At 41.3% G+C, this 21,064-nt stretch overlaps 1 protein-coding gene across 3 annotated transcripts; it reads left to right on the plus strand.

Moving 5' to 3' along the window:
• The first annotated feature begins 3,021 nt into the window (after positions 1-3,021).
• Positions 3,022-20,953, plus strand: hmga1a (high mobility group AT-hook 1a). Of its 3 annotated transcripts, none has more exons than XM_072696878.1 (5): positions 3,022-3,199; positions 4,362-4,460; positions 12,337-12,429; positions 14,957-15,016; positions 18,338-20,953. In XM_072696878.1, exons 2-5 carry the CDS (start codon positions 4,371-4,373, stop codon positions 18,404-18,406), a joined length of 312 nt encoding a protein of 103 aa, XP_072552979.1. In that variant the 5' UTR covers positions 3,022-3,199; positions 4,362-4,370; the 3' UTR covers positions 18,407-20,953. The 3 variants fall into 3 exon arrangements, with proteins under 3 accessions (XP_072552979.1, XP_072552981.1, XP_072552982.1); XM_072696880.1 differs by having other exon boundaries at positions 4,366-4,460; XM_072696881.1 differs by lacking the exon at positions 3,022-3,199 and adding an exon at positions 3,297-3,410.
• The last annotated feature ends 111 nt before the right edge of the window (positions 20,954-21,064 follow it).

Consider the following 21,064-nt stretch of genomic DNA (forward strand, 5'->3'; position numbering starts at 1 on the left):
CTTTATTTCTTGATCCCAGGAGGGAAATTGCAGTTGTTACAGTTGCAACCGTTAGTGTAAGAATAAACACTCTATAAGAAATAAACACTCTATAAAATTAAATAAATTTAGGACAAAGAGAGGAATATATATATTAGGAATATATATATATATATACACATAAATTATATGAATATAGTAAAATGGCATATTGTTCATATGAAAAATGATTGCACCCAAGTTGTTGCACCCATTAACTTGAAGTACAGTACTATTATTATTGCACATATGAACAGTATAATTTAAGTATTGCACAGCTGAATAACTATTGGTTATGTCATCCAAAGGTGTTCGACTGCACTAGTGCTGTTAATATCCATCCACTAAAAAGACGTAGTATATGAGGTAAGCTGTAAGACTGTGTGAATTAACATTTTTAAGTCTGTGAGCTGTTTGCTGTTAGAATCCCAACAAAAAAGTGTGAAAGTAACTCTGACCCGTGAATCTGAATGGATTTAACAAAAGAGCAAAAAGGTAAAACACGAAAAGTCTGAATGACTTTATGCTAATTGCTGATGTTGCATTCATGCCCTACTGGCCTTACCTTCCATATACAAAACTGCATGGTAGTATATACAATCTGAATGGATGTAACTCCTTGAACTATGGGTTTATTATCCAGTTAATAATCTAAATTCAGTATTTTAATGATTTATTTATCAATTGTTTAGTTTAGCCTATTTTGTGGAGTCCCACAGGGTTCTATTTGAGGGAATATCAAATGATGTTAATTATAAAAGTAGCTAAGTTGTGACTTTTCTACAGAGTTGAAACACAAATAGCCTACTTTTACACTGTTGATGATGTTACACTTATGAGCTAATGCTGGGAACCTCCATGCGAAACGGAAAATACTCAGTGTTTTATCACTGATGGGACAAATCCATACTTTATTTTCCATAAAAATTAGAAATTAGCTTAAACATGAACGGTTTTCCCCAACAATGAAGAAGGGAGCTGTTCAGTTCAGTTAAACCGTCGTTTTATGAGGCTAACCTGTCCGCTATTACTATTGGACACCAAACCATAATCCAGGTCATGATGTTATCTGCCCACCACTGAATGACAAATCTGAATGGACTTTGCCCCTTGAACCATAGGTTTATGATTCAGTTTGATTAATCCTTGTTCAGAAGCCTTTATGAACTATATGGTTACTATTGGTGTAGCATTTTTGCAAGGGAGGTCCCACAGGGCTCTATTTTAGGGTATATAAAATTCCTGTTAATGATGACAGCAGTTTAGTTGTGAGATGAAATAATGTAAGCGTGTCATACTTAGGAGTAGAATAACAGTTACTCAACAGATACCAATGAAATGAAACAATGAAACCTTGGTTAAGACTAGAGCAACGCTAGTTACCAAAATATACCATAGTGTCCCATTGTGGGGTCTTGTTTAAAAATCCCTTAAAAAGGCTGTGACCAGCTGGCGGGCCAAAAGTGTTAGCATAAACTTCTATTACCAAATAAAAAAATCCCACCTTAGTGTGGGATAAGCCTATCTGCATTAGGGGTTAATAATACAGCAACCATTGTTATTATGAACTAGTATGATTCAGAGCCGCCCACATTTATTTATCTATATGTTGAATGATTATTTTTTTTTAAATCTTTTTAGAATCATATTTTAGTAACTAAATAAGGTGTAATATTGTAAAATACCTGCTTTATTAATGTAGTGTTTTTTTAATCTGGCCCACAGCAAACATTGCCCATTTTACCTTGACATCAAAAGTGCATATTTAAGGCCCACACAATTTTCCACACAAAAGAAAAATACTCAGCAACCAAGCTGAGCTCTAATTGAATTAGATCTGATTAGCTTTTGTGAAAGTTGCCTGATTGCCTTGAAAGTGGATTTGCTGCCAGACACAAATAACGAAGAAAAAAAAATGAAGAAAATTAATACTTATTATAATTTCTTCAAATTTTTCCACTGTCTAATGACGTTATTGATGTATGGTGCCGTTGTATATACGCCGCTATGACACATGCACAGCAGTAACATCATGATAGTACTGTGGTTAAGAGTATAACAACCACAGCTGCAGTAACGTACCACGTTCACATTGGTGTTTAATTTACTACAGTAGTCAAAACATTAAGGTAAACAAAAGGCTGGTTCATTTGCACAGTAGATCAGCTTATTATATCATATTATATCTTATTATATCATATTACAGAGTGATCACACTTTTTTGTGTGAAACTATGGAGAAAGTTGACTATGACATAAAACCCATCCTAAACTACCGATGAACCCAATGTGTCTGATGTGTGTTATATGAGTTATATTTGTAATGTTTAATATGATCAATAGAGAAAGATCTAAAAAAAAAAACGTATATATATATATATATATATATATATATATATATATATATATATATATATATATATAATTTTGTTTTTATTTTTATTTATTTATTTTTGCAGCACAAAACACATTTTACACTTGTACCTATCCATACCTATCCACCATAAAGGGGTTAAATAAGTATGTTTTAGGCCAAAACCCTTTTATTTTGGGGTAATAACTTTCTGTAAAGTAGCACTTTTTTAGGCTCTTCAGACGTCTGGGTCTGTTCACCATCACTGTAAACAATCCTGCCAATTGGGTCAATTTCTCTAGAATTTCTCTGTCCCACACCAAACCACTCTCAATGACTGTGTTCACACCCTCACCTTCAACCCATGCAGACAAACTGCTGAAGTGGACCATGAGTGAGCATCGGCCATTGACATAAATGAATGAGATATGTCTTAAACATGGACAGCATGACCATAGCAGTCCCCATTCAGTCCCCACAGTCCCCACTGACTTCCCTAATAAAGGCACAGTGAATTGTCCTAAGGCTGCACATCCACACACACACACACACACACACACACACACACACAAAAGAACACACTCACTATATGAGCTGAGCTGTGTAATATTGTGCAAATGAAGTGGCCTTTTGTGTGCAAGCCCCCATAAGGCAGGCTGCTTACCATATCCCCGCCCTGCTCTGCCCTGGCCCATGAGGAAGCCTCTTTAAAATGCCCTGAGAGGCCTTTAAGCAGTCAGGCAGGCAGCAGCCTTCACTCCCTGCACACGGGGCTCGTTGGGTTAACCAGACTGGGACTGCATCCAGGACACTGCTTACTTTGAAAAAGGTAATTCTCACTAAAGCATTTCTTCCTTATTTCTGCTCTGCCTCTGTCCCCAGGCCTGTTTTCTCCCCCCTTACCAATGCATGGAGGGATTTGTGCTTAAAAAGGGGACTCTTGGGGGCTATTACCGGCTTTATTTCAGCATCGGTGTCGAGATGAAGTCGAGACTAGGGTTTTAAAGCATGTTCGCGAGCTTCTCGATGCACGATTCATTGTAAGTTCATTGAAAATTCAGTGTATTTACGTGCAAAGCTAGCAGTATGGCTAGCTTAGCATGCCTAGTAAAGCCCTAGTGCTTCATTGTTCAATGCAACGTGCTGCATGTTGAGGGGTTTGCTCACTTTTCTTTTTAAGCGCTCGAGCTCGATTTCAGCACTGTTTACGTCGATCTATGGGGTGCCATTCACATGCTTTGGGTTTTTAGGTTTTTAAATGGGGTGTTTTAGAGTGGGGGTTGTTTGTGCGCCACCGAGCTTGGCGCTAAAAAGGCATGCAATCTGGCGCCAATCTGTGCATGCACGCCTGTGCATTGCATTGCATTGCATTGCGTTTCCATGCATTAACGTTAGTATCGTGCACGCTTTCGCTATTACGCCCGTTTTAGTTATATGCACGCACTATTATTAGTATTACTACTTCGGTGCATGCATTATTTCCTCCATTTGTCTGTGCATGTTGTGCTTTCGCCTTTGAGCTGTTGGAGCCACACGGGCATCCGTAGAAAACTGCTTTTGGAGCTTTCGAGGGTGCACCAGCTATCAAACTTCGCTCACTTTGCGGGCGAAGTTGCACAAACGAGGCGTTTAACTCCAGCGCGAGCTTCTGCGTCCTGAGTGTGTCCGACCGAACGTCCGCCCGTCCCTCCCGCGTGCGGCTGTTAGCCCGGGCTCGCGCAGGGCGCAGGTAGCTTTCGGCCTCTATATTGGGTTGCATGCTGTAAACAAACCAGACGCCGGTAGAGAGCTGCTCTGCATAGGCCACATTGTAAGTGCCTAAGCCTCGTAGGCTCGTGCGTGCTGTAGCAGGCCTAGTGGCTCAGGGTTCTAGACTGCAGTGAGTGTTTGGGTTGTTTTTTTTTTTTTTATTTTTTTTTTTTATTTATTTTATTATAAAGCTGTATAACTGGTGTGCATGCATTGATCTTCTCCTCCTCTCATTCCCAAAGCTAGACAACATGAGTGACACTGCCAAGGACACCGTGTCTCCTAAAGACAAGGATGGGGCAGAGAAACGAGGCCGTGGAAGACCGAGGAAGCACCCACAGGTACTTTGCAGTAGAGTGCTAGAGAAAGGTGTGGGCCACCTTGTGCATGGAGTAAACCTGCTCAGCAAGGCTGGGGCTTTTCTCCTTGAGCCTAAAGTGCTTTAATACTAGTTAAAACAACCAGACGAGCAAGTCGTTAAGCCCATTGGCTTAAAATGACTAATGTCTTATGTCTATAAATGCAGGTATTTATGTTTTTGTGATGCTTCATAATGAAACAATGCCATGTTAACAGTATTTAATACCATAGTACTCCATGGTAGGGTTGCTAGATGAAGGTGAGGGACCCACAGCATAGCTGTGCTCCTTATGCAAGGGGTAAACCTTCAAACTGCTCTGCAAAGGGGGAGGCTTAGAGCTAACACACACACACACAGAGAGAGAGTGTGTAGTTTAAAGCGCTTCATTAAATGTGAGGGAAATAATGACTCACTTCCTTGTATTACTGATGAGCAGGGTGTGAACATATCATGGTCGGATGAGTATTTTTAAAGCCCACAGTGCCACTTTTGGGGTTTGTGTAGTATCGCAATACTCCTCCATAGCAAACGACTGTCTTCAGTGTTTACTAGATTACATACAGAAGCAAAGCCTCTTATTCTGTAATCGAGGACAATGGTACCATTAAGAAACCATGGTAATCCATCATAGAATTATATATATTTAAAGCTATAATGATGTAGCATAGTAAACCCATAAGGGCTGCCCAAATTTGGCCCACCAGAACGTTACCCCAACCTCAACCCGAGCCCTGATTATTCATTTAATATGGATTTTATTTGGTTTACAATAAAAGGCCAAATGTGAAATCTACAGTAGATCTGAGCAACAATAGCTGCCATAAAATACCATAGTATTGATGCTATTCTGCTCAATATAAGCTCTATAATGGCCCATGTGGTTGGTTATTCTGGTACTAGATACTGGAAAATCTAGGGGACAATTGTATAATCCTGGTGGCATCTTGGCCAAGACTGGAGCAACACTACTTAGCATATGATCCTATAGTAGTCCATTGCAGTAGTCATGGTTAACAGTGCAGTAAGCCTCACTTTAATGAACTTCACCCTGCCCCCAGCCTCATGTATTCATTAGAAATCATCACATGAACCATTCCTGGTTGAATGCAGGTGAAATGCATGACTTATTAGCTTATATTAGAGGTATAGATAATGCATGCATTTCAATGGCTTGACTACAGCGAGGTTAATCACATGGTAAATGTGGCTACAGGAAGCATGCGTTATGCATAACAAGCTTAAAATTCTCTCTGTAACCATCCCATGTTCTATAAGGACACCTGTATGGATTAGTAGGTCGTTTGCATGCTCTCAAGCTCCAACCAAATGTGCAGAGACGCTGTATTCTGCGCTCTATTGTTTTGAGGCAGTTATCACAGGTTGCCATCAACATAGAGAGATGTGTGCCAGTGCGGTTTCATCACTGCTAAGATGTAGTGTAGCTGCTGGGTTTCTGTTCGCTCTCTGACTCATCCACCCCCACCCCCCCCACCCCCGTGCCCTGATGCTCCTCCATCCCACAAAGGTGTAATTTGGCCTGGCAGTTTGACCGAGGTCTGTAACGTGAGCTCCGTAAACCAGCAGTAACCCACTTCGCTCCAGCTCAGCTCCTCAGGGATTGGTGGACGGGTAACGGCGAGCGCTGTGGTTGGCTCGCCGAGCCGTCGTTCGGCCAGCACTAATGCTGGCGCTGGATTAGTGGGTTAATACCCAGTACTATAATCGGAGCCCATAGGTAATAAAAGCCAGCACCGCTAGTCCTCATCCGGAAGTTTTAATCATCTTTGCGGTTTAACCCCCACCCGAGGTGGGGAGTCTTGTTCCTGCTCACACCAGAAGCTGTTAGACTCGGGTTTGGATGCTGGCCATGTTCAAATTCATTTATCATATATTGATTTTGAAGTGTTTTCAGATGTGAATTTGGCTGTGGGTGAATTTTAACGATGGGTGGCCCAATAGAAATGCTCTGAAGTTGGAGTAGTCATTTTTATGGAATATATTTTATTAGTAAATTCCATTCATTCTGCAAGTTGTTGCCTTTTATCAAAGGTTTTTGCATGTTGGTGACACTGATTATTATAATAATAGCTATTATGAATGATCAATATTATGTGGTCGAGCAGGAACCTGCCCACTTCCAGCTTTTCTTTTCCTAGCCTCCTAGATTAAACATGTTAATTGGCGTCTCTTGTTAATGGTTTCCTGGGCAAACATGATACACCATGTTGTACTGAACACACACACTCACACACACATCATCTGACCACAAAAGGTGGAAGGTGTAAATAAACGAAGAGCATTAGCGTTGTGTATCTGGACACGTCAGCGGCCGAGCATTTACGCAGAACCACATCAAGAGCAGCTCCTCACTGCATGGAAATGTTGAGATGTCTCCCAGGCAGGCAAGTTTAGCCATGACACCAAAACCACAGACAGAATGGACACACACACACACACACCCACACACACCCCCACTGGGGGAGGGGCACAGTAGTAAATGCCTTAAGCTAATTCCTCATGCTAGCCAGCAGGTTATGGGTTCCTGTCTTAAGCTTTAAAGGGCCCGTGCCCTAAATCCCCCCCCCCCCCACCTTAAGTCTGCTTATTACAGGAGTTCAGATATAAGCCATAAACATTTACGTGACCATTTCACCAGCTCTTATCTTATTGGCTTTAGACTGACTTTATTATTAATAATATGTAAATATACCTATGTAAATGAGCTCTGCTTTGACTGGCTGCTGTATTTCCAATGGCAGTGAAACACCCTTATCTGTATAGCATAGATGGGTGGGGCTAAGCTGCTGTCCATTTCTCTCAAGCTTTTCGTATTTCTGGGTGTAGCTGAATCTGTTCCCCGTTCACTATATAGGTAGAGTCTATATATATATATATATATATATATATATATAAAAATAAATAAAATTATAGTTTAGTGCACTTACACTTGCGTTTGTATTTTGGGGAGAGCGAATGGGGCACAGGCTCATGTTTGTTTGGATGTGGGGTATTATAATAATTTAGTATTACTGTTATATTTTAAAATGTTATCCATCCAGCTTTTGGGTGCTGTAACTTGACTTAGATTTTTTTTTATTAATTAATTAGTAGTATCTTGAATTAAGCATGTGGTCTTAGACCCACAGCGCCCTCTATGGGCTGCCCCATGTTTGAAGTAAAAGGCGGTAAAGATGGCTAAATAGTCACTGCTTTCTGCTTGTGTGTTTTGGTACAGTTTATATGTTAATATTCATCAAACTTTAGTTTCTCCATGCCATTTCAGAGTCTACAAATTTTTCATATCAATAATTTCTTATATTTAGCTTGTGGCCTTCCACACTGCCCTCCGCAGTGCCCTCTGCTGGCTGCCCTGTGCTTAACCCAGCAGCTGAAATGGTAATTATCGGTTCTTGTATTGGCCCAGAAATTGGGAAGTCTGGTTTTTAATATGCAAAATATTGCAAACCTCAGCTCTCTCCTCCTCATGGGGTTTGGGGGCTTTTCTGTAAGGTTTAAATAGTTAACCACAATTCCCTTAAACATTCTCCCCATTCTCATTTGGGCCTTTTTAGTATAATATTAAATAACGGATGTGTGACTGTCGCTGCTTGTAGTAATTATGAGTTGTGGAAGCGTTTTTACTGGTAGCTGACTTATGTTTTTAAATCCCTAATTATGTAGAATTATGCGTGTGTTGGAACATGTCTGGCCTTTTTAATGGGAAAACTCCATTGACTCATCCTCTCTTTGTTGGTGGGATTAAGCTGGGTGCTTTAGTAGCAGGAAGGGAGGTCTGAGCATGAAGGGGCTTTAAGGGGAGGCATTGATAATGATAAGCTGGTGACCTCAACTTTTGGGTTTGTTTTACGTCCCAAAAAGACTTAATTTTTAAAGACATAGTTTAATATACAGAATATTATAACATTATAGATGGGTGGGGGTAAGCTGCTGTTCATTTTTCTCACACTTTTGTGTTGGTGACCTCAATCTTTGGGTTTGTTTACATCCCAAAAAGATGTTTTATTCGTTTATTTTAAAGACCTAGTTTAGTATACATATAGTTTAATATTATAACATATTAGCTACTGTAAAGTGTTCAGTACCTGCTATAAAGGAATATGCAACTTAAGTTATTTGAGGATGAGGAATTTGTGGAATTTGGGGTTCAACAGGTTAATAACTAATAAATAGGCTCTCTTACTGATCCCACACACAGATTAGTAGATATGCCTAGTAGTTCTAAAGTCACAAAGTCAAACTAATGTCCAGTTCAGATCACTTTCATATCCTCAGATTCCTCCAATAAGTCCTAGTAAGCACGGATATGACCAGTCTAGGCGACGTATGGACAGTTGATGGTATTTTAAGACACGTCTGCTGTTGCGGTGCCTATGAACTCATTCTCAATGAGGCTGAGCTCCCTGTACAGAGCTTATTTACATGTCCTTGAGCTTGTTTATATAACCTCAATACTAAAATGCTCTCCATACACATGCATCTGGGTTCTGCAGAAAAAAAAACATGCATACCATTTTTCTATTTACATTTTGCATGAATTAGCCAAGCCGAAGTATGGCCAACAGCTGCTGCACAGCGGAGCTCTGTGTGATTGGATAAGAATGTGCTGCTTGTCCATCTACTGTAAACACGCGTGTTCATCTATAGCTCCGGCAGGAATACTTCTGTATGTGTGTCAGAGGGTCGAGTAATTAAGTTCATCCCTCTTTACATTCCTCAGGTTTCGTTATCTTGCAGATGTTTGGGTGTTTGGTCACAGATCTACAGCGAGCGAGAACTTTAATTCATTTATTCAGCGTACGATGTATGTCCGAATGTTTGTGGACACCCCTTCTAATGAATGCATTCAGCTGCATTATCACCTATTGTTTGTGTAGTCCCTGTAGAGAAGTAGTACTGCCAATAGAATAGGACTCTCTGGAGCAGATAAACATCATGACCCTAATGGCACCATGCTGCCTAATAATGCCAGGCATGGGCTAGAGGGGTGTAAAGCCCCCCCAGCATTGAGGAGCTGTGGAGCAGTGGAAGAGCTGTGTTCTCTGGAATGATTGATGGTAGAGCTCCCTCCAGTACTTTTGGATGGGATAAGGTGGGGTGGTGATCATAATAATCATCCTCCAACATCCTGACCTCACAAACAAACACGCTTGTTAATAAATGTAATCAATCAAATCCTCACAGCAATGCTCCTCCTCCAAAATCTTGCAGACGGCCTTTTTCCCTTGACAGTAGAGACAGTTACTCCAACAAAAACAGGATCAACTTTAAATACCCTTGATTTCAGAAGAGACTGATTGAGCAGGTGTCCCAATACTTTTGTCACTTTAGTGTAGATTACCAGGTGTATAAGGTGTGTTCAAAGGAGTCATGGCGAGATTTGGTCATGTACATAAAATGCATATACATCATATATATAATGGTATGTTTTTATATAATAATAATAATAATAATAAAATAGTATAATGTTTTACATATAAAATAATAGTATATAATGTAATTATATATAAATAGTATGTTTTATATATAATTAATAATAATGAAATATATAAAGTAATATAAAATGGTATATTGTGATTATATATAAAAATGACCAGCTAGCCGATATATCGGTCTGACCGCTGTTGACGATATTTCTCCAGAACGGGTCTTCCTCTTGTCCGCGCTGAACTGTGGTCTGAATTTGGCCTCAGGCTTCCTCCGACGTGCCTGATGCACTTAAAGGAATTTGGCAACCGGTAGCTATGTGCCACCTGTTAGTCTTAAAGTAGCAACCGGTGTCAGTTGCACTGACCTTGAACAGGGCTTTCTTTGTGCTGCAACAAAGTCTTCCTCTTACGAGATTGCATATAGCTGCCCACAACTGACTCCTGAACCTGGCGGGAAACGCTCCCGCAGCCTGTTCCTTTGTATCTGGGGACCCCTGGTCCGATTACAGGCATTGTTCACGTCGAGTGCGTCCTCCGCGCCCTCTGGAAGGCTGAATTGCTGCGTATTAGCTTAATTACATGTGCGTTATGCCTGGAGCTGGGCGATATTATGAGATTTTATCGTATCGTGATGCACAATTTCAGATATCGGATAAAGTTGGTGCTCAGTGACCAGCTGTAGGTTTCATTACCAACAGTGTGATTAGAATGGCTGGATAGAGAGTTTTTAAGGGTAGCTGATGTATTTAGCGGTAGTCTGTGATCATGTGTATCAACTGAAAATATAGAGATTTCGTATTTTAACCATATCGCCCAGCCCTAGTTACACCCCACTCCAACATATTAGCAATGGCTTCATCCAGGTATGTTAAATTCAGTACATGCATCCAGGTTGTGTTTGGAAAATTGCCTTCTTTAAGCCTCATGACTGAACAATGTGGGTTCAACCCGACTATACCTGTGGACAATGTGGGGTCCAATTGGTATTGGCTAGTGGAACACCGACAGACGTGAGCATGCCATCGATGTAAAGTGCATGAAGTCTCTATATTGGCAGTTTTTTAATTATATTGACAACAGCTAACATATCTATAGCGTTAGAGTAACCTTCTACTGAAAAGTACCAAAAAGTATCTTTGTGCTGATGTCCTATGATCTATTGCTTGGATCAACATGTCTTTTAAGCAGGGGTGGCCAAACTTTTGCATACACTTCACTGTTTTCTAAGCCAATAACAAGTTATGGTATTGATGCACTATTGGACAATCAGTGTTCATACCCAGTCTGAACTTAAAGCCCATTGCCTTTCGTAGTAATGGTCCTGATGTTTAACCATGCTGCTGTTTTAATGTCTGCTGAGCTGTGGAGCAGTGTAAGGGCTGTTCTCTGGAATAATGGTGATGATGATGATGGAGCTCCATCCAGTACTTTTGGGATGAGTTAGGGATCCTGATCTCACTAAAGCTCTTGTTGCTGAATGCAATCAATCAAATCCTCACAGCAATGCTGCTTCACAATCTAGTAGAAAGCCTTCCTACTTGGACAGTAGAGACAGTTACTCCAACAGAAGCAGGATCAGCTCTTTCTAACACCCTTGATTTCAGAAGAAACAAATGTATGATTTAATAAGCAGGTGTCCCAATACTTTTGCCCAATGAGTCTAAACCAGCAATTCATCTCTAAACCAAGTGACTTTTGCTGCAGCAGATTGTTCAGATTCCCCCAATACTTAATATATACAGATGTGGTGGTCTCAACACCCAGCCCCTGTTCTACCCTGGTCTGCAGACATCGCTGAGCTCAGTATTGGAGCTGTGCTCAAACCGTCATCAGCTGAACCCATGGTTTGCGTGCGTCTGCCTAGTGGTGTTAACCGCATGTTTTGAGTGGAAGTGTGAGATCTGAGTTGAGTGTCGTGCTTTGAGGCTTCTGATCATAAACAGAATGTCAAACCGCAGACCTTGTTTGATGTCAGATGATTTTGAAGGGTCTGGGTTATTTAAATCGAGAGTAAACATGATTAACACGATGTTGCATAACTTAAAAACAATAACAGCCGTCACAGGAGACGTCTATCGCGGCCCGTTTTTCTGGAGACGTCTAGACGGTGTCTGAAACGGCATACTCGAGTCTGTAGAATCCTGTCCCAATACTTTTGTCCCTTTAAAAAATATTTATTTAATTATTTATTTAATTATATATATATATATATATATATAATGTAATGTAATGCTGTATATTAAATAAATAAAGTAAATAAGCCTTGTATCTTGAATATGGTTTAGGATAAAGGCTATAAGGTTAAACTAGGCTTTGGGGGTGGGGTTGGTTCTGGAGAAGGTGCTGCAGTGTTGTGGACCCACCTGGGGTTTGAATGCCACTCAATTGACCCTATTGATCTCTTTCCAGCAGGAGCCAAGTGGATCTCCCACACCGAAGAGACCGAGGGGAAGACCAAAGGGCAGCAAAAACAAGGCCAGCTCCACAGCGTCCAAGGGCAAAGTAAGTGCCATCAAACACCATGTGTGCCCTTATTTTCTGGAATGGGCCAAACCATACCAACTCATAGTAGGTTAGGATTTTTATTTATATAAAAATAATTAATTACACTAATAAAAATAAATCACTACTTTATGGCACCCAATATTTATCATTATTCTAAACTAATATTAATGGATGCGCACATCTTGTACCCTTTTTTGTGATTTACACTTTGGTATCATGTACATTTGGCCGTTCTTCATATTTCCTAATAAATAGTCCTAAAAGAGATGCTCAAATGACTTGAAATAAAATTCCCAAAAGTCATTTTTTTGGAGGTTTTTAGTGGACAAACATTGTATTAATTAATACAATTTAATATTTTTATTGAATTCTTGAATTTCATATGCATTTAATTCATTAAATAAAATACAAATGGGCCCCATGGCGTGTGAATTACCCTCTGTGAGCACCCACATCAGTTCCAGCACCCACATCAAAACATGTTTTTCACCCCATAGAAATGAAGCGGTGTCTGTGATGTGAAGGGTGACGTCCCTAATATTTTGTCATGGACTCTGGCTCTAGCTGCGCCCGCCGTCTCGGCTGCAGAATAATACCCTGCTGTGTTTATGGCTGATTTGCACTGTAGCTCTCAGGAAATCCACCTGAAGAACCCTCAGATCCTCCTCGGGCTTCTGTATCGAAAGCCTCTGAGCGAAACCAAGATGGTCGACTTCTCCCTCACTTCCTGTGTTTCTGTAGCTTCCTGTGGCATGTAGCGCGATGCAGGTGCACCCGATAGTTGTGCTGTCTCCGCGACAACCCCGCCCGAATCTACCAACCGCATGCACACATGCGGTGCTTTCCTTTCCGTTGACTGTCGTCATGACAACAGCTGACAACCCCAACCCTCCCCCTCTCTCTTTCCCTTCCCTACACAATGCACATGTACACCCTTGGTATTAAGTGTGTGTGTGTGTGTGTGTGTGTGTGTGTGTGTGTGTGTGTGTGTGTGTGTGTGGCGCTTACTCGGTTCTGCCAGCTGTCTCTGAGCTTCAAACCAGGTGGCCAATGAACTGCAGTGGCCTGTGTTCAGTTCATGTCCGTTTCCAACATAATAGCCAATGAACCCACTGCCCTCTGGCCATCTGCCAATACACACTCTCTGCCCCCCTCTAGTGGTCGTGTGTTTTTGTTTTTCCTGTACAGTTCAGCACTGTCCAGAGGTTCGACCCCTAATCCCAGTATTATATACACACACACCGTCTCTCAGCAGCAGTGAGAGGGTTCTCCTGTAGAAGCTCCAGATCTCATCAGATCAGATAAAGCAGCTGAACATAAATCCAGTAAAAAGGAGAAACAAGAGCTTCTCATTCTGAAGAAAGAAAGTAGTGAGATGTTGTCGGTGAGCTAGTCTGAAGAACAGAGCTCGGTTCCTCCAGGTTTCTCCTGGGCACCCCCCAGTCCAGCCAGCACAGCGTGGAGGATGTGTTCACCTCCATCAGCAGCAGCAGCAGCAGCAGCTCACCTGATTTACCATCATTAAGCCCTGATTTACCACCAAACCAGGTGTTGATCTGAGGAGAACTCTAAATAACACTAGACTCCATGAGAGAGGAGAACTCTGGAGATGTTCTAATGATGAACACAGTGATGGAGAACCACCTCCACCACTTTCTGTAGGAGTGATATTATTAGTGATTATTCTAATATCAGTGATTTACTGAGCAGATCTGCAGCTTTACACAGGGGACTAAAACATCTGCACAGTACAGTAATTTGAATAAACCAGAGAAAAAAAACAAACTATTTTTATGTATGTTAACATTTACAGAAGGAGATAATATAAATATAAAGGACTAAATGAATGTGGGGCTTATGTTGTTGTAGTAGTAATAAATAGGGCTGGGCGATTAGAGAAGCTTATTGATATCACCATAACATCATTTATCACAATACGATAAAATAACGTCATATTGCCCAGCTCTTGTAGTAGTAGTAGTAATAAAAATAATAAATGGCATGGATGGCTACACTGCGGGGTGGGGTTTCTTTTCCCCTCCAATTCGTTGTGTAATCAGCTGTAGTTTAGTTACTTTTTTACATTTTTAATTTTACTGCAGTATTATAATACAGTCTATATATAGTATGTCTATATTCCTGTCATACACAGCAGGCTTCTCCAAGCATATAGCAGATAACTTAATAAACACAGATCAGCTGCACGCTTCATTACAGCCTGTGTAATTAGTCTGGTTGAGGTGGATGAGGTGACTGAGAATGGGAGGGTGTTTAGATGCTGGGTTTTAAGAAATGTTACTACTGATAAATTTGAAAATGTCTAAATATCACAATACCGTATCGCCTAGCCCTACATACTGTAGTTATGTAATTGGGGTAAACTGGATAATCGGCAGTTCAGCTGTAGTTCTGCTGGAGGTTCTACGCAAAGCAGGTTCTGATTTGGGGTCTTTCTCTAGCTCTGGGTCGGAGTCGAGCTCCTGCTGTAGTTCTGACTGTGCTTGTTTGTTTGTGTGTGTTTCAGAAAGCAGCTGCTGCCTCAGCGTCCGCTGGGGGGAAACGCAGAGGAAGACCTAAGAAGGCGGTAAGTGTCACTTCTGTGTTTCCTCATTACCCTCCTCCTCCTCCTCCTGTTTACTACGTGTGTGTGTACACACTCTTACACACACACTTGCTCTCAATCACATCAGTGTGTTTAGAGCCGTCTCCCCCACCCCACCCGGACCCCTGAGGTGTGTCGGTTACCTGTTGAAGGTTGTCTCTGATTGCACACCTGTCCACACACACACACCGTGGCCTCGTTTATTACACTCCATTGTCTGTGTGTGGGGAGGGTTGTTGCCACGGGCAACTACCCAAAACATTTGCATTTGGCGTCTCATCAGAAAGTGGGTTTTAGTTTCTGTCTCATTTCTCTCCTTTTGTCTCTGGTTCTTTTCTAAGAAGCATTTTTGCTATTTTTAAAGTTCAAATCTAAAACCTGGTTCTTTATGAAAACTAAAAGTGGCTTTGCTTTTTTGAAGCACATTTTTATTGAAGATAAAGAATTTTGAAACTATTAGGGAGGACCCCCAGGCAAGTCCTCCCTCCTCCACAGCTCACCCTTTTGTCACAAGTTTCCTTTCTTCTCGGTGAATTCCTCTCACATGAGGCACAGCTCTGGCACAGCGCTTCGGTTCTCTTCCCGTTTGAAATATTTAACCGTGCCCCCAGAAGTCCACGCGCCTGAATCACACACTGTCCCGCTCGTTATCCTGCCCGCGAGTTCGCTAAACACTTCCTTCACATGGCTACTTCATGGAGCCACTGCTGCGGCTGCTGATTCATAAATGCTGTTGTGCAACAACTTCTGCTCTGCAGCTATGACTGGGTTCACTGTAGAGGTAAATGTGGGTCGTACAGTGTGTCCAGATATTTGTGGCCACCCCTTCTAAAGAATGTGTTCAGCTACCTTGTAGAGAAGTACTGCCTGTAGGTAAACATCATAAAGCCCTCCAGCATTGAACTGTGGAGCTCCATCCAGTACTTTTAGGATGAGGTGGGGTGGTGATCACCTCAACGTCCTGATCTCCCTAACTCTTGCTCTTGTTGCTAAATGTAATCAATCAAATCCTCACAGCAATGCTCCTCCTTCAAAATCTAGTAGAGATGGTTACTCCACTAAAAGCTGGATCAACTCAACAATTTTTTTTTATTTAAGATGATGGAGCAGGTGTCCCAATACTTTTGTCCATATGAATTTTCTGATTTCATTGGATTATGTAGAGAAGCTCTGTTCTGATTGGCTGCCTGGGTCAAAAAAGTCGGCTGAAACACTCGTCAGTATAACATCGGTGTGAATGGGCGGGGCTAAACCAACTGTTGGGCTGAATAGGCGGAGATATGTAAATGCTAATTAAGCAAATTTTAAAAATACAAAATAAATAATTAATAAATAAATAAAAATGATTAAAGAACCACTTTTGGTTCTGTGAAGAACCATTTAAACAATTCTAAAGGTTCTCCAAACTTCAAGTCTCCAACCTGTTTCTTTATGAAAAATTAATTGGCTTTGCTATTTAAGAATTTTTTTTATTTTTAGGATCATAAAGAAACTTTTATAGCTGGAGTTCATGAACTACAGTCATGATCTATTCTAACTGGGTAGTGTTTTATAGTTTGGACCCTGTAAATGTATGAAATGTTAAAAAACCAATGGTAGGAATACGTCAAACAATAACAATAATTATAATGGGTAATGGTATAATGTGTTGATGTCTGGTTGGTTACTGTACAGACTCTATAACCCATGCACTCAGTGTTGTAGAAGACTGCTGCTGACCCTCATACACTCAAAGGGGCATTTGGGCCCAGCCTATCACAATGATGGTGCATTGTTGTGCCCCCCCACCCCTAAATCTAACCCCGATACACACCAGGTTCTAAGAAAACGTCATGTAGTTTTGACGAACCGTACTTGGAACGGCTCCCCCGAATGTTTCCGCTTGCTCATTTTCCCTGAGAAAATATTTACACATCGGTTTTCCCTCAGTGACTCGGGAGTGACTCAGCTCTCCAGAGGACCGACCGCCGCCGCTTTTTATGAATGAAGGAAAAATGAGGGCGGAGTTGAACTCCAGTGAGTCAGTCCGACAGAATGGTAGCACACTGATTCACTTGCGCGCTGACTCAGTGATTCACTGAGTCGGGTTGTATAAACAGCTGCCCACCCACTTGTTTTAAAGTGGACAGGTGATAGCATTTTATCCAGCCCCCCAACAACCCCCCCCCCCCCCCACACCACCACCACCAAGCTTTAATTACAGCGTGGAAAATCCCTTTACTGCGAGCTCCTGCACACACTAACCGCACACCAGCTGTTTCACTGAACGTGACTCTTATTAATGAAGTGATGTACAAACGAGAGGGAGCCGTTCTGCTGGATCATGTATTGAGCAGGATGTCTCATACTCATAATTGGAGTGACGTGTGTGACCTCTTGGATTAAGATGATGGATTAAGCAATCTTGGGATTGTGAAAGCCACTATATACATGTTTTTGTGTTACATATTCATATTCCTTAAGAAATTAATGTAATACGCTTCGTTTGAGGGGTTTAGTTCCGTAGTGGTTTGGAGGAAGTTGGGAGTAAGCTAAATCTCTGCTGTTAAGAGCCGCTGTTGTAATTTTCCAATAATAGAAATGTTCAGATAATGGTCAGTAATGTCATAACTTGCCTAATATAATAGTCGAACACCGTACAACCAGCAGTGAAATGATCAGACCTTTGTCCGATCCCATGAAAACGAGAAGGTACGACTGATTTTGGGGGGGAAATAATAATAATAATAATAATAATAATAATAATACTGGGGGGGCTCTATACTCCTAGCCCATCCCTGGCATTAAGCATGGTCCCATGTTCACGTCTCTGCTCCAGAGGGTCTGTATAGCTGTATGCTTTCATTAAAAGGGGTGTCCACAAACTTTTGGACATGGTTTGTGTGTGGAGAGAGAGAGAGAGAGATGGATAAAAATTACACATACATTTATTTATTTATTTATTTATTTATTTATTAGTGTGAGAGTGACTTCCACCGGTACCTGACTCTCACCTCAGGGCTAGGATGGGGGGCCTCACCTTAGGGACATAGTGATGTGATGGAGTTGGGAGTACTTATGTAATGTAGTGCATTATTGATTATTGGTATTGAGTAATTGGTCATTATTAGATGAGTTATTAGTGTAGTAATTGTATTATAACCGTTTTTGTGTATAATTTGTACAGAATGTCTCTAATAGACCCTCAAATCCCTGTAACCTGCATCTGACGTCTGTGAGATCCTCCTGCTGTTCTCAGTACTAACCCGTACAGAACCGTTGGAGTAACTAATGATGGTGTTTTCTGTGTCTTCACCTATCCAGGAGAAAGAGGAGCAGCCATCTAAGTCTTCTGAGGAAGAGGAGGAGGAGGAGGAAGAGGAGGAACAGTAATTAGGTTTTCAGCGCTACCTCATAATTCAATATCGTAACTTCCCAACGATCAGAGCTGGACTGAAACTCTCCCCACCCCACCCCACCCCCCCTGACCCACCCTTCCTAAAAACAACCAGTGCCACTCTCCCCTCCCCGCCAGCACCGCCGCCTCCACCTCTATGCTCTGGCGCCCTCTAGTGACGGGGAGGCCTGCACACTACATTGCATCCTTTTTTCTCTCTCTGTAACGCCACTGGAAAAAAAACAAACAAAAAAAAAGACAAAACAAAAGGACTCTTCAGAAATACTGTATGTGTGTTCTGGTCATACATGCATGTTCGCGTGCTTGTATGTGTCCGCTCAGACGCTCCGTATGTTTTTGGATACTTGGTTGCAGATGTCTGTCGTTATACTGGACAAAGTGCTCTGATGGTCGTCTTAAACGTTAGGCAGTTTAGTTGTTCTTCGGACAGAAGCGAGTGCAGGGCTTGGGATTCGTTTGCTTTTAAAAAGAAGCAAATTTTCGCTTCCTTTTTCTTTGTTTTCCTTCCGAGGTTCACGTTGTGTTCTGGACAAAGGTGAATCAACCTACTTTTATATCTTCTGTTTTGTGTGTGGGAGGGAGGAGACGAGACGGGAGGGGAGGGTTGGAAATGTGCGCCTCTGTCTGTCTTTTGGAGCTAAATGGTGGCGGGACAATGCTAGGGGTGTGTGCAGATGAGATGTATGAGAATTTTACCTTTTCATGTAATTTGGTCATAAGTCGTGTTGGCGACCCTGTTTAACTGTAAGTTGACCCGTACGTTTATATATATATATATATATATATTTTTTTTTTTGTTTTGTTTTGGCCCCACCCATATTTTGGAGATGGTTTCCGTCTGCTTAGGGTCTCCTGAAATTGGAATCGGTGTATCAGACGTCTCGAGAGTCATTTTACAGTAAATTCTCTGGCTGTGGTTTTAAAAATGTGTATATATAAAAAAAATAAACATTTTCCTTAGGCCAGGAGGTGGCGCCGTTTCTCCAACTGAAAGCATTAACCTGCACTGAGCAGGAATAGCATTAGTTCTTACAGCACCGCATTAATTACAACTTTTAGAAACTGCTACTTCAGTCCAGCCCCCCCCCCAAAACCCCACCAATCATCAGTACCCCTGACTGTCCACAAGGTGGTGCCATTCAGACAGTGTCTTTAGTGTCTTAGTACTGCTACAACTCAGCCTGGTTTCTGAACGTTATGAGGTATCTTTGGTTTGTCTGGTAGTGCGTTTGGGTTTAAGGTTTATTTGTTGGTTTTTTTTGGTTTTGTTTTTAAACTCCGAGTCAGGGAACGCAGATCGGTCCAGTGACTGACTTTCTCAGAACTTTTAATGCTGCTACAAACACGGTTATATACAACCCGGAATACTGCAACCTGGCCCCGTCCTGCTTCTCCTGGACGAGGCTTTCACACCTCATACCTCACTTTATGGCAGATGACGACGATGGCTTACTTTAAAAAATGAGTGACATTCAGACCGGTCTTGGTGCAGCCTTTGGCAAGAGTGTGTGAGCAAACTTGTGTTTAGTTTTTTTTTTTTTTTTTTTTTTTTTTTTTTTTTTTTTTTTGGATCTTTTGAGTGTGGTGTCCAATTAGTTTTGTCTCTTTCAGTCTTAGTTTGGTTCTCAGTTTGTGTGACTAGGTTTTATTTTTTGGATATTTTTTTTGATGTTTCGTATAACAGTGTGTACACTTTAGTGCACAGCAACCAAGCTTTCTTTTTATTTTGGGGAATTTAGACGCACCACAGGAACGACTGCATTGGGATGGAGAGGAAATACTGTCAGCTTCTCTTGCAAAGTGTGTGTGTGTGTGTGTGTGTGTGTGTGTGTGTGTGTGTGTGTGTGTACAGTGTATAAATCTAGTAGAGTTGCACCGATACTGTAACGTGAAGCTTTTCATAAAAAAATAAGGGTCAGCATTGTCCAGAACGAGAGAAGTGACCAAATTGACACACAGCATAACCTCCTTAACCTCCACATGCGGGAAACGACGCGCGGCTGTCCTGAAGTGATGACTAATTATTGGCTTTTAATCGGCTTCCGGTTCACGTTAAACTGCATTATTGGCGGCAAAGACGAAAAACGAAGAACCCGAACAGAGCGGTGTTGGTGCATCCCTAGTCTAGTCTGGATTTAGGTTGATTTGTATACATTCTTGTTTGGTGCACTAAATTGTTCTCTCTTCATCGTGAACATCATGGTTTGTTTTGAGATTTTTGGGGATTTTTCTTGTTTTCCAGACTGCAGGCCCATTCTTAGGAAACGTCTGGCTTGTTCCCTTAGCTCCAGACCCTCATTTACACTGTGTGGTACTAAAAAGCCGCTTCAGATTTCGGTTATTAATATCTTCAGCCCCCCTGAATATGAATTCTTTTTTTTTTTTTTTTTTCTTTTTTTTTTGTGCCTGCACACATGGCAATGGGATCAGTCTTTTCAATGTACAAACTCTGTATTTTTTATTGTCTCCTGCAAGATTTGTATTCAAACTGGTAATAAAGTAAAATATTCATATAAGCTTCAGTAGTAGTTTGGTTTGTTTTGCATCAAATCCACATGTTCCAGAATATTCGGCTCGAGCTCCAGCCTCCTGTTTTCACTGTGAGCAATGGTATGTATTTTTAGGAAGAGTAT

This window comes from Salminus brasiliensis, chromosome 14 (assembly GCF_030463535.1).
Source record: "Salminus brasiliensis chromosome 14, fSalBra1.hap2, whole genome shotgun sequence".
NCBI classification, from domain to species: Eukaryota; Metazoa; Chordata; class Actinopteri; order Characiformes; family Bryconidae; genus Salminus; species Salminus brasiliensis.